This window comes from Chelon labrosus (genome assembly GCF_963514085.1).
Source record: "Chelon labrosus genome assembly, chromosome: 17".
Lineage (NCBI taxonomy): Eukaryota > Metazoa > Chordata > Actinopteri > Mugiliformes > Mugilidae > Chelon > Chelon labrosus.
The window spans coordinates 26,107,525-26,129,636 of record NC_140350.1 but is presented as its reverse complement, the minus strand read 5'-3'; the positions used below and the strand labels follow the sequence as shown (position 1 = coordinate 26,129,636).

The following is a 22,112-nucleotide window of genomic DNA, read 5'->3' as shown; positions in this document are numbered from 1 at the left end:
ACTACTGCAGTACTACACATGCTACTACACATACTACTGCAGTACTACACATACTACTACACATACTACTGCAGTACTACACATACTACTGCAGTACTACACATGCTACTACACATACTACTGCAGTACTACACATACTACTACACATACTACTGCAGTACTACACATACTACTGCATTACTATACATACTACTGCACATACTACTGCAGTACTACACATACTACTGCACATACTACTGCAGTACTACACATACTACTGCAGTACTACACATTCTACTACAAAAGTTTTTTTTTAAACATTTAATCAGTCTGTGACATCATTGATACGTCTGTGACATCATTGATACGTCTGTGACATCATTGACACGTCTGTGACATCATTGATCAGCTGATTGACAGAATAACTGTTGGACTTTTCTATTTATATGTTTGTTTGAGGAGGAAGAGGAGGAAGAGGAGGAAGAGGAGGAGACTAATGATAATGAACTGGACTGAACTGGACAAATTCATTAGAAACCTGCGGGACGTCTGATCAGAACCAGGACCAGGACCAGGACCAGAACCAGGATCAGGACCAGGACCAGGACCAGGATCAGGACCAGGACCAGGATCAGCACCAGGACCAGGACCAGAACCAGGACCAGGACCAGAACCAGGACCAGGACCAGGACCAGGACCAGAACCAGGACCAGGACCAGAACCAGGACCAGGACCAGGACCAGGATCAGGACCAGGACCAGGACCAGGACCAGGATCAGGACCAGGACCAGGATCAGGACCAGGACCAGGACCAGAACCAGGACCAGGACCAGGACCAGTAATGAAAACTACCTGAAGCAATGTGTGGTTGACCAACGGTTAACAGATGGAAACCAGAGACTAGGTCTGAGCTGGTTCTGGTCCTAAAACATTTCTAGATGTTTGTGGACTGGGACGTCCTCCATTCACACCGTCCACACCAGGATGATCCGACGCCTACAACAAAGAATCAACTGCAGAACCAAACAAAGAAAGAACAAAGAACCAAAGAACTCAGAGAAGAACAAACTTTATTTCAGGTTTGATCCAACACCACGAGGAGTCTAGAACTGGTCCTGAAGGTTTGAGTCCACAGAGAGGTTCTTACAGGGGTTGGGTTGATCCAGAGTCCAGAGTCAGAGGTCAGGTGATCAGATTCTAGAGCCTGAAGTCCAGGATCCAGAGAGTCTGGAGTCAAGAACTGGTGGTCCAGAATCATCAGAAGTTCAGGGAGTCCAGAGGTCATGGTCCAGGTTTAGGGTCCAGGATGTCCACTATGCAAAGGGCACCGTTGGTCCATACCTGCCTGGGAGGATCCAATCTCTGACCCTCAGTTGTAGTACATGACAGCAGGATCAGAACCAGAACCAAGTCCAAGCTTTTAAAGAGAGAGAAGAAACCTGCTGGGAAGTCAGGACTGGAGGTCTGAGCCCTGGACCGGTTCTACTAGGTCCTGGACTGGTTCTACTGGGACCTGGGCTGGTTCTACTGGTTCTACAGGGTCCTGGACTGGTTCTGTTGGGTTCTGAAGTGTTTCTAGCAGATCTGGACTTAGATTTCGGGTCTCTGCGATGAGTCGTTTGACGCCAACCATCCATTGGCTGACCTCGGTCACGTGATCGACCATCAGAGAGCGATGGATCTCATCAGCTGAGTCCCAGCGACCGGACTGAAGCTCTGAGAAGAGACAGGAGAGAGTTCAGACAGAGAGACAGGTGTGACGAGACAGACAGGTAGACAGGTAGACAGGTTACCCAGAGACAGGGTGTCCATGCGTCTCCTGACAGGTAGGCTGAGTCTTCCTGTCCTCCAGCTGTCCTCCAGGAGGCGGAGCCTCTTTGCCACATCGTTACACACCTGAGCCTGCAAACAGGTCAAAGGTCATTCAGTTACTGAACGAGCAGGAAGAGTGTGTCTCCGCCCAGTGGTCAGCTGAGGTACTGCAGTGATCAGGACAGAGTCTCACCTGGACAGAGTGTCTCACCTGGACAGAATGTCTCACCTGGACAGGACAGAGTCTCACCTTGACGGAGTGTCTGCAGGCCTCGAGGGCCCGACTCAGCAACGACACCACAGCCTCTACATCAGGCTCTCGCTCTGATTGGCCGGTGTTGGCCTCGCTCTGTTTCCTGATAGGTCCCACGTGAGGAGGGGGCGTGGCCAGGCCGCCAGGTGGAGGTCGAGCTGCAAGTAAATAATCAAACACTTGTTGTCATGACAATTTTCATTTTATATAAAGAAAAAAAAGTCTGCTCCTTACCTGGGTTTGGAGGAGGCGTGGCTATACTACAAGGGGGCGGGGCCAGAGGGTTGGAGGTGGGAGGGGTTGTAAGAGGGGCATCTGGACCTAGGGAACAATCAGAGACCAGATGTTAGAGGCAGCATTACATATTAGATAAGCTGATGCAGGTAACCCCTCACCTGGACCTGGGGCTGAGGGGGGAGCAGCTCTCTTGTTCAGGAGGTTCCTCTGAGGTCCGCGGGCCATCTGAAGGCCGTATGAAAACTGAGGGGGGTCGTTCCAACCCCGCTCCTGGTTACCTTGGCAACACAGACAGTTTTCACCTCAGTCATTAAAGTTTGATGATTTTAAAACAACATGTCATTAACTGATAAAGTGGGACCGGCCTGCTGCCAGACAGAGGCCCGTCCCGTCCCGTCCCGTCCCGTCATCACACCCACCAACCAAACTCCATAGAATATTTGACTGTTTTAAAACCCGGGACATAGTGACTCAACACGTTTAGGAACCAGTCTCTTGTGTGTTTATAAAACCGATATAAGTCATTCTGTGTAAACTAACACGTTATTAACTTTTAAATCTAATAAACGATCGATTGTTTTGTTTTCAGACTGTTTAACTTTAACTCGGTGGATTTCTGAATGGAGTTCATGTTCTGTTAAATAGCTCAGATCAAGCGTTAGCAGCTAGCTGTCGTTAGCTCACTAATGAAGATTATTATTTATTATTTAATGAGGATCAGAACTGACCTGGTTTGACGTACCTGTCCTCCATGTTGGACTGGTCGAGCAACAACAGCTTCTTCTTCCTGGGAGGAAGCTAACGGCTAACAGCTAGCAGCTAACGGCTAAGCTAACCCGAGTTAAAACAACGTTAAAGGCTAAACTTTGATTTAACTCAACATGTAATTAAAGACTTTAAAACGTCCTGTGGTGTTTTATTTCTAATGAGCCGCATCCGCGTCAAACTTCCGGTGTTTACCGACAGGACATCCGGCGTGAATTTCAAAATAAGACGACCACGTCCGCGTCATTTTATTTTCAGACTCAGCTGGAGATCCTTCATCTGTGTTATCATTTATTATGACACGTGTCTGCATCGTTTCTACACTTTCATGGATCTGGAAGAATTTAAGGAAACAACAATTTATAAAATAAAATAAAATAAAATAAAATAACACAAAGCTGCAGGAATCTATGAACAGAAAATATGTGAATTAAATCATTGGAGTTATGTTTGATAGGAGTGTAGTCGTCCTGATCCTTTTCACACATTTAATATTGTTGAGAATTTGCTGCTGTGACTTGTGGCTATAAACCACTGAGACGCTGCTTTTCTGTGATGATCCACTGAATGAGAAGACGTCCAAACGTTTACTCACAATCTGCAATTTAAAAAGTGTTTGTGACCTCAGCTGATCTATATACACACTAAAGGTACTCCTGTAACTGTACAACTAAACGAAGGCCACGGAACAAACAACAACAACAACAACAACAACAACAACAACAACAATAATAATAATAACTGTCATTGTTGTTTACTGTGTTTATGTCATTCAAGTCTTGCGGCGTCAACCTGAGGCTTTTACTTTGACAGGACTTCCTGTAGTGAGCTTCTTGAGCTTCATGATTTCTCTGCATTGAAAACATTTCCGGGCCACGTGGCCACGTAGTGTGACGTGGTAGAGCGTCAGGTTAAAAAACTGTAAAATGATGAAATGTTTGGTTTGTGATGGAGACAGAGACGAGTTAATGAAACAAACTGATTAATAATGAATCATTAATAATTAATCATTAATAAGAGACTCAGAGGACATGCTCCAACGGGACGTCCAGACTCAGACAGATCAGATTCAAGATTCAAGATTTCTTTATTGTCAGTTTCTCAAAACGTTCAGGACACAGCTACAGAAAAATCGAAAAACACGTTTCTCTCACTCACCTAATAATAAAGAAAACCTAAATCGATGAAATGTGAAGGAAGCTGACAGTGAAACAGTTACTAAGTGAACATTCTGGATAAATAAATATAAATATATTATTTCTATGTACAACAGAGTAATGTACCGTTACAGCTTGGATGTTTCCAGTAAATGTTCAAAGGTGCAGGTTAATGTCAGGTTAGAGTCACTGAGGCAGGTGAGGTAGAGTCCCTGTGTGATGGGGGGGGGGGGGGGGGGGGGGGGGTCATGTCATCACTGTTCATATCAGTCACGTTTTAACAGGTTCATCCTTCATTGAGTCCATTCACACACTCATCCTCTCCATGTTTGTAGTCCAGATCTACTTTCTGCTTTCCTGCCTCAGCAACATGTTTACATTCCTCCGTCACGTTCTACTTCCTGTTGTCTCAGCTGATCTTAGCTGGAGCAGAATCAGGTTCTAACAGAGAGACTCAGGACAAACTTAATAAACGTCCACATGCTGATGTAAACAATCACAAGTGAGTCAAACACACAGTTGTTGTTTTCTTCTGTGATCTATAAACAAACTATAAACAGAATAAATAGAAATAAACTAAATAAACATAAAGTAGACACTAAGAAACAAAAACAAATTAAACTAAATAAATAAAACACAAAATGAATAAATACAAACAAAACAACCACATTAAACACATAAAGCAGCTGAAGACGAGTAAACAGATGAACATGAACACAAACAGGAAGTTGAACCAAGAACACAAGCAGAGTTTTACAGTGAAGGGGCGAGCGAGGCAGGAAGACAGAGAGGGAGGGAGGGGAGTGATGACATCAGCAGGAGGATGAGGAGGAGGAGGACAAACAGCATCCTTCATCAGACAGAGAGGAGAGAGATAGAGAGGAGGAACGACTGAGAGGAGGAGAAGAAGAGAGAGAGAGAGAGAGAGAGAGAGAGAGAGAGAAGGGCGGGAAATAAAACAAAGAAGAAGAATTAGACTGATGTCTGAGAGCAGAGGGACACAGGAAGCTTTAACATCTGTCCTCTGAGAGTGTGATCAGCTGACTGGAGGGCGGAGCCATGATGGGCAAGGATTACATGTTGGCCATCATCATCGTCAACTATGACGGTAAGATGGTTGCATGTAGAGGTCACATGACCCCGTACGCTGCATGTAGCACCCTGCAGCATCACCTGTTAGCTTTAGCCTTGTTAGCATGATGTGCCTCTTCTATCTGCCGTCCTGACACGACTTCCTGGAGCAAGTGTTGAATCTCAGCGGGACGTCCCCGGATGGACAGAAATCTAATAATGAAATGTGGTCTATGTTTGAAGCTAACATGTTTAGAAAGGTGCTAATGTTAGCATCATTAGCTAGCTAACGATGAGATGAGACGGAAGATGAGTTTAAGTGTTACAGGACAATAATATAAGTTAAATAAAAGAGAAACAGAAGAGATAGAAATGAAAAAGATAAAGTTATATATTCACCTCCGTCATACTGAGCTTCATTAACTGGAGGTTAGTGAGAAACCAACGCTAAATAAATAAATAAAACTCTATAAATACATGAAACTATAAATAAGTGATTAATAATAAATGAACTGAACTAGTTGAGTTATTATTTATTAGATTGTTTTACATAAATTCATGGATGATGTGAAGGTGAGTTGTTCACACATGCCCAGTTCAAGAGCTTCTGATTGGTCCACTGGTCAAGGACATTATCTCCTCTAGCAACCTGACATTAGTGCTCACCTTCATCATCATCATCATCATCATCACTACCAGAGGTCTGGATCCATCTTCCTCTCATATCGTTTTCTTCTAATCAGCTGATTCAGCTTTTCAGGACTCAGGGTTCATTCATTATTTACAGCTACTTCCTGTTTGACCTCCTCTTCCTCCTCCTCCTCCTCCTCCTCCTCCTCCTCTTCCTCCTCCTCCTCTTCCTCCTCCTCATCCTCATCCTCCTCCTCCTCCTCCTCTTCCTCCTCCTCTTCCTCTTCATGATAAAGTTCAGCTTCTGATTGACCAGTGATCAGGTTATTTCTGACTGAAGCTCAGAGTCACCTCCTCCACATCCTCTCATCAGTATCAGCACCATGTCACACATTAACAGGCAGCTGATTGGACAGGAGCTCATCATGCTGTCATCTGATTGGATGTCTTCAGCAGATGTCTCAGTGTAAAGAGGAAGTAGTTGGACCGACATGAAGACATGTGGAGACAGCTGACGTGTAAATGCTACAGCAGCTGTATTCATTCATTTAGGGTTTTAGTTCAAGAGTTGTGCTAATGCTAATGCTAATGCTAATGCTAATGGACACTGTTCACTACCGTAACTATGCTAACAGATGTAGCACTGAAATGGAAATTATTAGACTTGTTCTCATCATATATATATATTTATATATAAAGGTTCCACAGGTTCTCCAGGTCTCTGACGCAGTACCGGCCGCCGCCTGCGGGGGCACTCACAGCTGTTTGTGTCTCTGCAGACAACATCTGGACCGACCAGAACCTGCTGCTGGACCCGGACCTTCCCTCCGGCTGGAGGACCATCAAAGACTCCACCGGGACGTACTACTGGCACGTCCCCACCGGCGCCACCCAGTGGCAACACCCCCGCCTCACCGGGACACCCCAGACGCTGGACAGAAAGGTGAGACCCGGTGTCCTCGTTAAGCAGGCGTGCAGTCCAGGTCACTCAGGCTCTTCTTCTGTGGTGTCTCATCAGGAGGAGGACGGACAGCAGAGCTCCAACCAGGAGACGGACGGACCACCTGAGGACAGGTGGGACACTTCCTGTTTACTGTCCTCAGTAGTGTGGTTAACACTGACTGTGGTCCTCACAAACACACACACACATGTACAGGCTGTATTTGTGTGTTTGTGAGGACTGGTTCCCTTAATGAAGTTTGTTCTGTCAGGACGTCCTGGACGGAGGATTACCTCAGCCACCATGAGCCAGACACCAAGGTAGGACACAACGACAACAACACAACAACAACAACAACGACACAACAACAACGACACAACAACAACAACAACGACACAACAACACAACAACAACGACGACACAACAACAACAACAACAACACAACACAACACAACACAACACAACACAACAACACAACGACGACAACAACACAACACAACACAACAACACAACACAACACAACAACAACAACGACACAACAACAACAACAACAACAACACAACGACGAAAACAACACAACACAACAACAACAACACAACGACAACACAACAACAACACAACACAACAACAACAACAACGCAACAACACAACAACAACAACACAACGACAACACAACAACGACAACAACACAACACAACAACACAACAACAACGCAACAACACAACACAACACAACACAACAACAACAACACAACGACAACAACACAACAACGACAACAGCGCAACAACACAACACAACGACAACACAACAACACAACAACACAACAACAACGCAACAACACAACGACAACACAACAACAACGCAACAACACAACAACATAACAACAACAACCACCATGTGGACAGTGTTATTGTCGTCAACACTGATGTAACAGATCTAATCTGATCTAATCTCTACCACATTTAATCTGTGTCCTGGTTTCTGTCCAACCACATCTGTCAACCTCTCTCTCTCTGTCTCCACCTGTCTGTCTGTCTGTCTTTCTGTCTGTCTGTCTCTCTGTCTCCACCCGTCTGTCCATCTCTGTCTCCACCTTTCTGTCTCTCTGTTTCCACTCGTCTGTCCCTTTCTCTGTTTGTCTCTCTGTCTCCACCCGTCTGTCCCTTACCCTGTTTGTCTCTCTGTCTCCACCCGTCTGTCTCCACCCGTCTGTCTCCACCCGTCTGTCCCTTTCTCTGTCTGTCTCTCTGTCTCTCAGTGTTTTGCAGTGCGCTCTCTGGGCTGGCTGCAGGTGGAGGAGGAGGACCTGTCTCCAGGTCGTAGCAGTCTTGCTGTCAGTAACGTCATCCAGCAGCTGTCTCACTGCAACAGCCCGGAGCAGAGAGACAGGCTGGGGGCCTCGGGGGAGGTGAGACACCTGGAGACACCTGGTTCAGAGTTCCTCAGTCTGGCTTGATGCTGTTCACACTGTGTCAACCTGTTCACCTGTCTGTCTACCTGTCTGTCTGTCTGTCCACCTTTCTGTCTACCTGTCTGTCTGTCCACCTGTCCGTCTACCTGTCTGTCTGTCCACCTTTCTGTCTACCTGTCTGTCTGTCCACCTGTCCGTCTACCTGTCTGTCTGCAGGGCCAGGAGATGATGCTGGTCCTGAAGAAGGACACCTTGACCCTGCTGGACCCCTTAGACCACACCCCCCTCCACTGTCAGCCAATCGTCAACATCCGTGTCTGGGGGGTGGGCTGCAACAACGGCAGGTGAGCCAATCAGAGAGCAGGTTGTCAGGACCAATCACAGAGCCGAGGCTCATGGGAATCGTAGTGTTTAGAGATTCTCTTGTTGCCTGTTGAATGAGCTCAGCTAGTCTAACAGGCTAACAGCCGCCCCCTGCTTCCAGTTCTTTTGCTAAGCTAAGCTAAGCTAAGCTAAGCTAAGCTCCTCCCTGCATGCTGAGATGTTAAAATCAATCTCACCTTTTAGTTTGTTTCCTGTTACACTAACACTGTCACTCTCTCTGTTTCTTTGCCACGCCCCCTCACACCTGGGCAGGGACAGGTAAACCTTTGGCCACACCTCCTTTACAGCCTCCTCTAAACATCAGGGTCATGTGTTGGTCTCACTTCCTGATCGTCAGCTGCCGGTCAGCTGATCACTCAGGTGTGTTTGTTTGTGGTGTGTTCAGGGACTTTGCCTTCGTGGCGGGCGATAAGGACAGCTGCGTCCTCAAGTGTCACGTGTTCCGCTGCGACGCTCCGGCCAAAGCCATCGCCACGGCGCTGCACGAGATGTGCTCCAAGGTCAGCGATGCTCCGCCCACATGTCTTAGCTTAGCCTGTTAGCCTGTTAGCCTGTTAGCCTGTTAGCAGTGCAGCAGTCAGTGTGTGATGTCTTGGTGTGTAGATGATGTCTGAGAAGGCGCTGATGAGGCCGTCCCGCTCTCTGACGATGGAGAGCATCTCACCTGAAGACCTGCCCAGACAAGGTGAATCACCTGTGGTCTATCAGCTGATCTCCTCTTCGTCTTTCCTCCACTCATCATCCTCATTGTTGTTTCAGTGGAGTTCCTGGAGGCCGTGAGGCAGCAGGTCCAGAAGTTTGAGGTCCAGTACATCGGTAACCTGCCGGTGTCCAGAGCCATGGGTACGACCAAGCTCACCTCTTTATTATATTATATTATATTATATTATATCATATTATGTTATATTATATCATATTATATTATATTATATTATATCATATTATATTATATTATATATGTGGTGTGATGTGGTGTGGGCTGTGGTGACCCAGCATCAGGGCGCTGCGTTGCAGGTATGGAGGTGCTGAACAGAGCCATTGAAAGCATCATGAACTCCAGGGACAGAGACGAGTGGGAGGCAGCGGTGATCCACGTCACCGACAACGTCCTGTCGCTGTGGAAGGGAGCGGTACTGTCCTCCTCACCTGTTCACCTGCAGCTCAGGTGAGACAGCCGACTCTAACCTGCTCTGCTCTGATAGGACGGGGACGAGCCCTGCTGGGAGTGTCAGGTTCGCTTCCTCACCTTCCTGGGCGTCGGCCACGACTGCCACACCTTCGCTGTCATTGTGGACGGCGGCACGCAGCGCTTCGAGTGTCACGTGTTCTGGTGTGAACCCGACGCCGGGATCCTGTCTGAGGCCGTCCAGGCGGCGTGTATGGTGAGGACACAAACCTGGACCAGGTCCACCTCCTGGACCGGGTCCACTTCTATCTTCTTCTTCTTCTCCTTCTTCAATTACTACCTTCTACTACTTCTTCTTCTTCTTCTTCTTCTTCTTCTTCTTCTTCTTCTTCTCCTTCTCCATCCTCTGTCGTTCCTCTACCGCCCCCTGCTGGTCTTCTCTCTAACGGTCTTTCTCCATCAGGTCCAGTATCAGAAGTGTCTCGTGGCTCAGACTCCTCCTCCGAGGTCCAAATCGTGGCGAGCGACCCCATCGAAGGTCAAACGGGCCAACTCCATGGACGCCGCCGCCTTCCCCCCCCTCACGTCCCGTCACCATGGCGGCAGCAGCAGCGTGATGGCGTCGAGGATGGCGAAGGGGAACGGTGGCGGCGTGAGGAAGGGCATGATGGCGTTCTTTGAAACGTTCCGCAGCAAACAGGCCGCCACCTCCTAGAGCTGGGGGCGGGGCCTCCAGAGATCCAACACATCCATAGGTCCTGATCAGTCAGCTGATGGACGGGGGAGGACTCCTCAGTGACCAGTAGTAAGATTAAAGAAGAAGAAGAAGAAGAAGACTTTAGTTAACGACTTCCTGTTGACCAGCTCAAAGACACGAAGAAGAAACGACTGCACCACACGGTCTCCCGCTTCAATCAAGATGGCCGACTCTAAAGCCGCCTCCTGATTGGCCGAAGCACATGTAAATAGGAGCTGTGATGCGTTCACGTCAGTAGGAAATAAGAGTTCAGCTGCTCGGTTTGTTTATCTGCAATAAATCCTTTGGTACCGAACCAATCAGTGATGTCATGTACAAACAAACAAACAAACAATAACTAATAAAAGTCTTTGAAGTCATTTCTTCTGTTTCCTGTTGTTTTTGTGTTTTCTCTTTTTACTGTTTAATAGTTTTTACATTTAGTTTTGTAAATAAATAAATAAAAAAGTCTGTAATTCCAAATGAGCGAGCAGTTTAGGGAGGAAGAGGAGGAGGAAGAGGAGGAAGAGGAGGAGGAAGAGGAGGAGGAAGGCAGTCCTCTGTCCTGACCCTGTCCTGACCGTCGTCTCGTGTCTCAGTCATCCACAGAGTTCAGCTTGAACATCTTCTTTCTGCTTCAGGTGAGTTCAGACTCTCCCACCAGACTCCATTATAAAAACACACCATTTAAGACCTGGTTTACTTTAAATTCTTCACAGGCAGATGTTGGCTGAAGAGGATTTCTAAAAGTGTCAAAATCTTAAGATTCTGCAGTTTGACGTTTTAAAATGGAGACGCATGAAAGAAATTATTTAGATTTTTATGTAAAACATGTAACATGACGTTTTATTCTGAAAAACTCACTTCTGCTCCAGAGACCTTTAAACTGACAGAATAATGAATGAAGTTTGGTTTCACTGAAAACTTTAGTTTTTTACCCTCAGATTTTATTCTGTTTCAACGTGTTTGTTTGTCTCGGCTGTTTTCTCGTCCAACAACGAGACACTGTCTGTCTGTGTCCGAGCCCAGTTGCCACGGAGACGTGTAAATGAGATTAGAGCTGGAATGAAGTCAGTTGACCAGAAATTAGACGGATCCCTGACAGAGACTATTGACAGCTGAGTCACATGTTTGCTGAGGTCATGATCAGCTGATCAATTAAGAAATAAACCGTTGTTCACGTTTAGTCTGACGTTTAAGATGACAGTGAATTTTATTTTTCTAAAAGTAAAACAGGTTTCTTTTCATCCTGGTAGATTCTACTCATCCATCCTCCGTCCGTCCTCCAGATGAGTGAACAGCCGCCTCCCTATCGTCCTCTTTATCCTTCAGGTTCGTCACTGATTTAATTACATGTTGTACCTGAGACAACCAGCAGGTGTCCTCGGTCCTGTTTCTGCTGATGTGTTGATCATGTGACCAGTCTGTAGAACCAGTGGACGCCATGACGGCTCCTCAAAGCATGTAGAGCCCCGCCCCCTGGTGGCTGGCTGCAATATAGGTCATAAGTCCCGCCCCCACATGTTAGTGGGCGGGACTCAAGTACATGTCACATACATTTTAGGTAGTTAATATAATTCTGAGTATGTTCAAGTTATTTGACGCTATGGAAACAGGATGTGACGTCATGGTGATTGACAGTTGCCATGACAACGTGTAACTAAGCGTCTGTCTGTGTGAAAGCTACTGAGGGAGTAGTTGTGCTGTAAAGTTAAACTTTAGTTCAGGGAGATTGTCATTAGCTAGCTAGCTACGTTAGCATTTAGCTAGCTACATAAGCATTTAGCTAGCTACGTTAGCATTTAGCTAGCTACGTTAGCATTTACAAAGTGTGAATCCATGATGGAGCTGGATATAAATGTTGTTAGTAACTGGTGGAGGTGGAGCAGAGAGCAGAGGTAACGGATCATCCAGAACCTGGATCCAGGTCTAGACTCAGTCTGACCAACGGGAGGAGGAGACACGGCGGCCATCTTGGTTCTACAGTGTCCTATCCTGATCATGTGACCTGTGGTTGTTTCTTTCCAGCTCTCAGCTCTCAGCCTCCTGCCTTCCCAGGTTCTCCGTATCAGGTACCCAGCATGCACTGCAGCAGCTCTAGATAATAACCTGAGCATCAGTGTTACCACGGTAACCATGTCTCCTCCACAGGTATTCAATCAGAACTATACAGACTCCTTCTATCCTGGAGCTCCAGCTCAGCCCAGCTACCAGAGCGGCCATGACGGGTCCCACGGGTCCCACGGGGGCCTCGGGGGCCTCGGGGGCCACGGAGGCCCCGGAGGCCCCGGAGGCCCCGGAGGCTCCTACCCTCCAAAACACACAGGTATCTCCAAACACGCGTCATGTTGATTGATGTGTTGATTGCCGTGTTGATTGCTGTGTTGATTGCTGTGTTGACGGTGTTGACAGTGTTGATTGCTGTGTTGATTGCTGTGTTGACGGTGTTGACAGTGTTGATTGCTGTGTTGCCATGTTGATTGCTGTGTTGCCGTGTTGATTGCTGTGTTGCCATGTTGATTGCTGTGTTGCTGTGTTGATTGCTGTGTTGCCATGTTGATTGCCATGTAGATTGCTGTGTTGCCATGTTGATTGCTGTGTTGCCATGTTGATTGCTGTGTTGATTGCCGTGTTGCACTGTTGATTGCCGTGTTGCCGTGTTGATTGCCGTGTTGCACTGTTGATTGCTGTGTTGCCATGTTGATTGCTGTGTTGCTGTGTTGATTGCTGTGTTGCCATGTTGATTGCTGTGTTGCCATGTTGATTGCCGTGTAGATTGCTGTGTTGCCATGTTGATTGCTGTGTTGATTGCTGTGTTGCCATGTTGATTGCTGTGTTGCCATGTTGATTGCCGTGTTGCACTGTTGATTGCCGTGTTGCCGTGTTGCCCTCCTTCAGTGTTCGTCATGCAGCCTCATCAGGATCAACCCGACGGACGGAGCTCTTGTCTGAAACTCTGTTCAGCCGCTCTCTGCTGCTGCTGCCTCTACGACCTGCTGACCTCCCACCTCAGCTGACCTCTGACCTCTGACCTCTGACCTCCAGCCTCATCATGGCTCCCATCATGCAACGGGGCAACGCAGTCTTTACTTCACTGATTAACAAGAAGTTGATGGACAGTCAATAAAGAGTTGTTCTGTCATCATCATCATCATCATTGTTGTCATGACGATCATCTATTGAACTTTAATCAATAAATCTATTGATCTGAAGACAATAAAAACCAATTATGTCAAGTCTTTATTTAATCAATGGCACAATAAAAAAATAAAAAATGTTAGATGCTCAGGCCTCCTCTGATTGGTCCGTCCTGCCATCATGTCTCCGCCTCCAAACTGCAAACAATCAAATTATCAATGATCACTCAGATATCAATCAATCAATCAAGTAATCAATAACGTTGACTGACCGTTGACAGCAACCACCAGAGCCGTGATGAAGATGAGGATGATGATGAGGGAGACTTTCACAGAGTTTCCAATTAAGTTGATGAACGTCTGTCAACGAACCAACAAACAGATGAATGTGACTGAACTGAGAGGTTTGTTCACTGATGAGAAAAATAAAATAAAATAAAATAAAACACCTTGACTCATCCAGTCAGCTGTTAAACTCACCGTCAGCTCTGGACCTGGTGTCGTCATGGAGACTGTGGCTGTGCTGGATGTGAATGTGACATCACTTCCTGTTGACATGCTGACATCACTTCCTGTTGATGTGCTGACATCACTTCCTGTTGACGTGCTGACATCACTTGTGGCTGAGAGAGAGATTTTCAGAGTAAAAGCTCAGATCAGTGAGTTGATGAGTTGATGTTGATAAATCTACGGTGGCCGAGAAGGGTCACAACACATGCATATTCAACACAACACATGCATATTCAAAACCATCTGCAACGTCAAAAAAAACACCAGCAAACTCAGAAATACACCTGCAAACTCACCTGGAAACGAACTGCAAACTAGATGAAAACGAACTGCAAACTATGACAATGGAAATGATGTTTCCAGGGGACCATAGTCAGTGACGGACCCACATACCGTTTCCTCTGCTAGGTCCAACCCATACAGTCAATGGTCCAACCATAGACATGTATACATAGACGCCTCATTGGAAGTGGCAAACTGGCGCTATCACCGGTCGAAAGATGCCTCATTCTTGTGCTGCTTGGAAATGTTTCAATCGATTGACAAGCGAAACCCGATTCCACTGGATTACTTTTCACAAGTAAGACAGAACAATTACTTTTGATTGTATTTGATCATTACAACATCATTTTGAGATCAGAATATGCATACTTTTGTTGATACTACAAGTCCCGCGCATAATATTTGCACTGTTGTAATTTTTACTCTATTTATGTTGTGTGTAATACTCGGATGCTGTGCTAGAATTGAATGGTTGTCTGTCTCTGTGTTAGCCCTGCGATAGACTGGTGACCTGTCCAGGGTGTACCCCTGCCTTTCGCCCGATGACAGCTGGGATAGGCTTCAGCAGACCCCCGTGACCCTTAGCAGGAATAATCGGGTATAGAAGATGAACAAATGAATGAATAAAGCTGTATTGATATAAGTATGTGTTTTTTAATCTGTTTCCTTGCACATACTGCTGTATAAATATAAGTATGTATATATGTTCTTTAATCTGTTTCCTTCTAAAAAATAAAAAAATAAAAAAATCAAAGAGTATGGTTTATACCAGGCAATCGCAGTATTTTATGCCATTATTATTATTTCATTTTACTTTATTATGATTTGCAGACTTTGTTAATTTTGTTAATTTTCTTGTCCCAATGATTGTCAATATTAGTCGTTAAAATATAAAAACGATTAATCAACATCAGTACCATGTAAATGCTGGTGCTGTTTATTAATACAGATGTCTCATTTCCATGTCAGGTGGTTATTATAGACACAGATTCAGTATTTTGACTGCCATGTATCATCACAGTAACAGCTAAACACTCGTGAAAACATTATAAAATACATCGAGTGGTTTGATGCCGATCTGTACACTGAACATATAAAGAATAGTTCACGTTTATAATCATCAGAGACCATTACAGACGTTGTTTTAGGTTCCTAACGGTTTTCTGAATATATACGTCCATGTATGAATGTGTAAATGAGAGGAATTAACTTATAGCACGTAGTAGCAGACGCTTAATAAAGTTCACTCCATTGACTCGTATTGGTTCGCGGGGCAGAGCCGCCTCTACCAATATGGCGGCGACGTTGACGTATCGCAGCAGCGGGCCAACCCGCTCAATGAGGCGTCTATGGGTCCAACCATTGACTGTAGGTTGGACCTAGCAGAGGAAACGGTATGTGGGTCCGTCACTGACTATGGTCCCCTGGAAACATCATTTCCGTTGTCATAGTTTGCAGTTCGTTTCATTTAGTTTGCAGTTCGTTTCATTTAGTTTGCAGTTCGTTTCATTTAGTTTGCAGTTCGTTTCATTTAGTTTGCAGTTCGTTTCCAGGTGAGTTTGCAGGTGTATTTCTGAGTTTGCTGGTGTTTTTTTGACGTTGCAGATGGTTTTGAATATGCATGTGTTGTGACCCTTCTCGGCCACCGTATGAATCAGACTCTGACCTGTGTCCACTCTCAGATCCAGGTGATACTTCAGATCATTAAATGGTCCAGGCATCATCAATCTACATCCATATCTTCCAGCGTCGTCTTCAGTGATCTTCACTATCGTCAGAGAAGCGTCTCCTTGGTCCAGACGTCCCAGCAGCTGATACCTGCTGGAACGTCTTTCAGCCACTTTATGTCCATCTGTGTAGATCAGCTGATCGCTGCAGCCTCTGTTTGGTAAATCTCCTCGACCCCAGCAAACTCTCAGAGCTCCATATTTCTTTACATCATATTTACAGGTCAGAGTGACGTCCTGACCGGGACGACCAACAACTCTGCTGCTGCTGCATCGAGACACTGGAGACAAAAGAAGATTTAAATCACCTCCATGCTCCTACAGGACAGTGGCTATAAAAGATGCTATGCTAATGGTTAGCCAGCACTAAAATAAAACATGAAATGCATCTGTTTCAGATTCACACGTTAATCAAACTCTTAGGAGACGACGGCGTTGGCACAATGAATGCACCAGTCCTCTGAGCGTCTGGATGCTTCCTCCTCTAACGTTAACACATCTACAGGACACTTAAAGTATTTACATTGTTTTCTGAATAAAAATGACTCAAAACATCAACAGACAGATTTTCACTCAACTCCTGAAAGTAGACAAAGAGAATCTGAGTGAACACATGAACTCTGGTTTAATCCTAGAGGAGCTCCTCTCTGGTTGGACGTCCGTCATGTGACTAAGCGTATCGTGTCACTTCCTGCTTCTGCACCGCGCCGTGTTGCTGTTTACAGACTGGTTTAGCTTCTTTCAAATGACAGAAACGTTCTGTGTATAGCGGTGAATTCTTTCACATCTTTTACACCACCACTTGTCCTCCATAGATCCTTTTGAACCTCACATCTTGTTCTCACTTAATCAACTTTGGTCTGTTAACTTTAGCGGTTAGCCATGTTAGCTCAGTCTCCCTCTGCTCCTCCTTCTCTCTCCTGTACGTCATGTCACATGTTTAGTTACTCCTCTGTCTCCTTTAATGTTCATGGTACTTGTGATAAATGTAGTTTATTCGTAGCATTGGAGGCGAGGCTCTGAACTGGAAGCATGGCTCAGCAAAAAACAAAAACAAACCAGTTAGTGTTTATTTTCCATTAGTGTAGCTTCTGTTAGCATAGCTTCTGTTAGCATAGCTCCTGTTAGCGTAGCTCCTGTTAGGTGTAGGTCCTGCTAGCATAGCTCCTGTTAGCTGTCCCCACCAGGGAGGCTGGGTGACAGTACGAAGGGAGCATAGTCCCACTCGGCCCGTGGATCACCACCAACCCCTTCATGTTTCTAATTTGTTTCTCAGCTGTTCCCTACTGCTGGGGTCAGTTATCTGCCTTATTTTCTCTCTGAGGAACATGCCAAGGCCATGGTCCCTCTTATTGGCATCTTCAATCTCACTGTCTGGCTGTCTACAGACACAGCTGTAGAGTTAGATGATAACATCCTCCGTCACTGTCTGACAATTTGTGTTTCCTAGCTGGTGTGAGTCCTTATCTTCATGTTTATGTACTATAGCCAATTGGATGTTAACACATCTCCCCTTTGCTGCCTCGACCCACCTTTCTAGTATAAGAATCTGAGCTTTAGTGTTTGACCCTTAGAATTTGAGGTGGACTCATGCACTTATGTCGTGATGACGAAGCTTCTGTTCTCCTCGATCGAGCCTAAATAAACTCCTTCAGCCTAAGACATACAATTCATACATTCTTCTTCATCAGCATCACCATAAATTCCTCCCTAACATCAGCGACACACCCGCTGAGAAACCAACTCTGGTAATTAGCGACTCTATTTTGCAGAACGTGAAGATAGAGAATCCAGCGACCATAGTTAGATGTATTCCAGGGGCCAGAGCGGGCGACACTGACTCTTATCTTAAACTGCTGGCTAAGGCTAAAGCTAAGGTTAAAGCTAAGGCTAAAGCTAAGGCTAAAGCTAAGGCTAAGGCTAAGGCTAAGGCTAAAGCTAAGGCTAAAGCTACAGCTGAAGCTAAGGCTGAGGCTAAATATGCTAAAATTGTTATTCACGTCGGCAGTAATGACACCCGGGTGTCTCAGGTCAAAAACTATGTCTGACTCCGTAGTTTTCTCTGGTCCCCTGCCCAATCTGACCAATGATGACATGTTTAGTCGCACGTCATCATTCCATCTCTGGTTATCTAGGTGGTGTCCAGCAAACAACGTGGCCTTCATTGATAATTGGAACAGTTTCTGGGGAAAGCCTGGTCTGATTAGGAGAGAGGGTGCTGCTCTCATCTCTAGGAATATGGCTGATTTTATTAACCATGTCAACCTGTAACCATGACAACCCAGAGTTCAGACCAGGAGGTAGAGTTTACTTCTCTAGGACGGTCTCACACCCAGAACTCTTTTTTAGCTGATTTAGTTCTTAGAACAGATCAGGTCATTATAGGAGGTGACTTAATGTGGAGCTCTATACTACATCTGTTGTCGTGGTCTCATCAGCCTGCCCAGTCTTCATGTCCTCCTGCAGTCCTCCACTCCTACCTGAATGAACAGTCCTCCACTCCTACCTGAATGAACAGTTCTCCAACCTGTCCATGGTTCCTCTTATCTTCTCTAACTGTCCTGTAACATCATCAGATTCTACATGTACTTTAGTCACATGGATGTTTATCTCCTTCCTCCTCTCTCTTCTCTTCTCTGTCTCTACCCGGCCGGCCTGAGGCAGATGGGTCCTTCCATATGAGCTGGTTCTGGTTCTGGTTCTGGTCCTGGTCCTGGTTCTGTTCAAAGTTTCTTCCTGTTAAAAGTTTTTTGTCCTGCCACCGTCACCTTCATGCTGCTCTGGGGTTCAGACCAGATGTTGTAAAGTGTCTAGAGATGATTTGTGTTGCTCATTTTAGTGACTAGAATGTTTCTGTTCAGTTCTTTGTCGACTTTCAGGATGTTTGTTTTTATAAAGACTACTTCAGTTCAGCTGCTGATTTCATGGTTTCATCCATGAATCAGCTTCACATTAGAAGAGTTGAGACTCTCTGAAGGATTCATGTGTTCATTAAGGTTCATTAAGTCTTTACCTGTGATGATCAGCAGCTTCCAGTTCAACCAGCTCAGCGTCGACATCTTGACTCTTCTTCTCTTGTGGTTCAGTGTTTGTTCTGCCACCGACAGGAAGTGAAACCACGCGTCTCATTTAAAGCTCTGACTCTAGGTGAAGATGGACGTCACTGTTTCCTGAAGATGTTCTGACCCTCTGAAGAACCACATGTTCTCTCAGCTTCTTTATTTATTCACAGCTTCACCACGAAACATCAGAGTGAGTCAACAAAGTGGTTTAATAAATGTACATTTGGCACTTTATACGTTTTCTCTTCCTAATAATAATAATAAAGAATCATTTTATCTCTAATCAACAGAAAAACAGCGAAGAATTGAACATGAGGAACCGACAGCAGACGTTTAATTTCATGGAAGAAAAGAAAAACTCTGAAGCATCGTCTGCATATGAAGAGGTTCTCTGGTGGTCCATGAAGAGGTTCTCTGGTGGTCCATGTCTCGCCTGGGTCTGGTGGACATCCCAGGCTCTGGTTGCCATGGTAACCCTTATATAGACATGGCTAGCTCCTGATGCTCCAAGCTGCCGTCATCATGCTGAACAGAGCCTTCGTTCTCCTCCTGATTGGTCTGCTGTCCACCAATCAGAGGGCTCCTCCCTTTTGGTCAAGCTCCAACTTTAGCATGGTTGCTAATGCTAACAGGAAGTCATTGGCGTCTATGTTTTGGTTATTTCCTTGTCTTAATGCTAACTACGTCAACAGTTTTACGACGTGTTTCTATGGGAACGGATCCTCGCATTGATAAATGTGTGTTTGTGTAAACTAGCAACAGCCCTCTGATTGGTGGACAGCAGACCAATCAGGAGGAGAACGATGGCTCAGTTCAGCATGATGACGGCAGCTTGGAGCATCAGGAGCTAGCCATGTCTATATGAGGGTTACCATGGCAACCAGTTCCTGGGACGCCCACCAGGGACCAGCTGTCCTCTACAGAGACATGGACGACCAGAGAATCTGATAATTGTTCTGTTCTGACTCTTGTAGATGAAACATGGTGGGCGGAGCCTGTTCTCCTAAAGATCTGATTGGACGATTTAGACGGCTTTCCCCAGGATGAGGATGCTCATGATGAAGACCATGATGAAGAAGAGCCACATGAAGAATCGGTCCATGACCTTGGCGACCTTCCTCCACTCCCCGATACGAAGCTGCGCCGCTCGCTGCTCCTGGTACGAGTTAGCGATGAACTCCACGTTCTGACAGACTCCCTGGAGGCGACAAACGCACTGCGCCTCCACTCCTCCTCCTCCTCCTCCTCCTCCTCCTCCTCCTCCTCCTCTTCCTCCTCCTCCTCCTCCTCCTCCTTCTTCACTTCCTCCTCCTCCTCCTGCTCTCTCCTCTGAGTGGTCGACGGTCACAAACAGATCCTCCTTCGCGTTCGTCTGCCCGTTGACATCCCAGTTTGCTCCTCTGCCGTTGGCCGATGGCCCATGTGACTCGTCCTGAGTTCGTCTCCTTGACGACGGTACGCCGAGGCAGTTCTCGCCGACCTCGTAGACGAAGCAGATTCTGGCGAGGTGCTTGAGGATGAAGCGTTCTGCCCACGGGGGGACGGGACGAGCCTCCGAACCACAGTGGTGGATGTTCATGATGAAGATGGTGAGAGCTGTGGACGCCGTGACCATCGTCATCGTAGCGATGTAGTACTTCCCTGTTGGTGAACGACGGTCAGAGGTCAGAGGTCAAACCAGTTTTAAGGAGCCTCCCAGCTAACTTTAGCTCCTCCCAGCTAACAGTAGCTCTTCCTAGCCCCCTAGCTAACAGTAGCTCTTCCTAGCCTCCTAGCCTCCTAGCTAACAGTAGCTCCTCCTAGCCTCCTAGCTAACAGTAGCTCTTCCTAGCCTCCTAGCTAACAGTAGCTCTTCCTAGCCTCCTAGCCTCCTAGCTAACAGTTGCTCTTCCTAGCCTCCTAGCCTCCTAGCTTACAGTAGGTCTTCCTAGCCTCCTAGCCTCCTAGCTAACAGTAGCTCCTCCTAGCCTCCTAGCTAAAAGTAGCTCCTCCTAGCCTCCTAGCTAACAGTAGCTCTTCTTAGCCTCCTAGCTAACAGTAGCTCTTCCTAGCCTTCTAGCTAACAGTAGCTCTTCCTATCCTCCTAGCCTCCTAGCTAACAGTAGCTCCTCCTAGCCTCCTAGCTAACAGTAGCTCTTCCTAGCCTCCTAGCCTCCTAGCTAACAGTAGCTCTTCCTAGCCTCCTAGCCCCCTAGCTAACAGTAGCTCTTCCTAGCCTCCTAGCCTCCTAGCTAACAGTAGCTCTTCCTAGCCCCCTAGCCTCCTAGCTAACAGTAGCTCCTCCTAGCTTCCTAGCCTCCTAGCTAACAATAGCTCTTCCTAGCCTCCTAGCCTCCTAGCTAACAGTAGCTCCTCCTAGCCTCCTAGCCCCCTAGCTAACAGTAGCTCCTCCTAGCCTCCTAGCTAACAGTAGCTCTTCCTAGCCTCCTAGCTAACAGTAGCTCCCCCTAGCCTCCTAGCATGCAGAGGATGAGCCTCTCACCAATCAGTGGGACGCTCTCGGAGGGCGGCATGCTCTCGGCCACCAGCAGCTGGAAGACGGTGAGGGCCAGCAGCACCGTGACGCCCAGAGAAACCTTTTCTCCAGAGTCGGCCGGCAGGTAGAAGCCCAGCGGAGCCAGGAAGGAGATCATCATGCAGGGGATGAGGAGGTTGAAGATATAGAAGGAGGCCCGTCTCTTGAGGTGGAGGGTGAAGGTGATGTCTGGGTACGGGTCTGAGCAGCAGCCGTACAGGATGATGTTTTTCTTGGCCGGCATGCCCAGAACCTGGTGGAACAAAGAGTCCGAGTCAAATCCAGGAACCAGGATAAGTGAGGAGCACAGGAAACAGGCGATGCCTCACCTCCCACTCCACGTTGGGAACGAAGTCAGCCAGGTCAGCACTGTCCAAG

The 22,112-nt window shown here is 46.5% G+C and overlaps 4 protein-coding genes across 4 annotated transcripts in view; 2 read left to right on the top strand and 2 right to left on the bottom strand.

Annotated features, from left to right (window-relative positions):
* Positions 1-1,032: 1,032 nt before the first annotated feature.
* Positions 1,033-3,277, bottom strand: sra1 (steroid receptor RNA activator 1). The gene is made up of 6 exons (XM_084564134.1): positions 3,010-3,277; positions 2,440-2,559; positions 2,279-2,365; positions 2,042-2,202; positions 1,773-1,881; positions 1,033-1,695 (listed from the first exon to the last, which is right to left on the bottom strand). Exons 1-6 carry the CDS (start codon positions 3,032-3,034, stop codon positions 1,430-1,432), a joined length of 768 nt encoding a protein of 255 aa, XP_084420260.1. The 5' UTR covers positions 3,035-3,277; the 3' UTR covers positions 1,033-1,429.
* A 1,922-nt stretch (positions 3,278-5,199) lies between these two features.
* apbb3 (amyloid beta (A4) precursor protein-binding, family B, member 3) lies at positions 5,200-10,881 on the top strand. The gene is made up of 11 exons (XM_084564121.1): positions 5,200-5,311; positions 6,684-6,978; positions 7,116-7,164; positions 8,103-8,252; positions 8,472-8,599; positions 9,025-9,139; positions 9,243-9,324; positions 9,399-9,482; positions 9,654-9,769; positions 9,842-10,021; positions 10,229-10,881. Exons 1-11 carry the CDS (start codon positions 5,263-5,265, stop codon positions 10,478-10,480), a joined length of 1,500 nt encoding a protein of 499 aa, XP_084420247.1. The 5' UTR covers positions 5,200-5,262; the 3' UTR covers positions 10,481-10,881.
* Positions 10,882-11,790: 909 nt separating this feature from the next.
* On the top strand, positions 11,791-14,061 carry LOC311502024 (uncharacterized protein; the record flags this gene model as incomplete). The annotated part of the gene is made up of 4 exons (XM_084564138.1): positions 11,791-11,833; positions 12,530-12,573; positions 12,653-12,827; positions 13,400-14,061. The coding sequence occupies 4 exons, from the start codon at positions 11,791-11,793 to the stop codon at positions 13,516-13,518; spliced, it is 381 nt and encodes a 126-aa protein (XP_084420264.1). The 3' UTR covers positions 13,519-14,061.
* A 5,125-nt stretch (positions 14,062-19,186) lies between these two features.
* Positions 19,187-22,112, bottom strand: part of LOC311502011 (neuronal acetylcholine receptor subunit alpha-10-like) — a gene marked incomplete at its 5' end in the record, with an annotated part of 44,309 nt that continues 41,383 nt past the window's right edge. Inside the window, 4 exons of the mRNA XM_084564120.1 lie at positions 19,187-20,446; positions 20,522-20,860; positions 21,702-21,987; positions 22,064-22,112. The exon at positions 22,064-22,112 is cut by the window's right edge and continues 198 nt beyond it. Of these exons, the coding sequence (XP_084420246.1) occupies positions 20,244-20,446; positions 20,522-20,860; positions 21,702-21,987; positions 22,064-22,112 (877 nt within the window). The 3' untranslated portion in view covers positions 19,187-20,243. The remainder of the gene's footprint in view (positions 20,447-20,521; positions 20,861-21,701; positions 21,988-22,063) is intronic.

Bases quoted from the DNA above. Each gene is read 5' to 3' on its own strand.
- sra1 (XM_084564134.1), bottom strand. From the start codon at position 3,034: ATGGAGGACAGGTACGTCAAACCAG. The intron at 2,366-2,439 runs GTGAGGGGTTAC...ATTGTTCCCTAG, and splicing joins CCCCTCAGCCCCAGGTCCAG to GTCCAGATGCCCCTCTTACA. The intron at 1,696-1,772 runs GTAACCTGTCTA...GTCTCTTCTCAG, and splicing joins CATGGACACCCTGTCTCTGG to AGCTTCAGTCCGGTCGCTGG.
- apbb3 (XM_084564121.1), top strand. From the start codon at position 5,263: ATGATGGGCAAGGATTACATGTTGGCCATCATCATCGTCAACTATGAC. The intron at 5,312-6,683 runs GTAAGATGGTTG...GTGTCTCTGCAG, and splicing joins CATCATCGTCAACTATGACG to ACAACATCTGGACCGACCAG. The intron at 7,165-8,102 runs GTAGGACACAAC...TCTGTCTCTCAG, and splicing joins ACCATGAGCCAGACACCAAG to TGTTTTGCAGTGCGCTCTCT.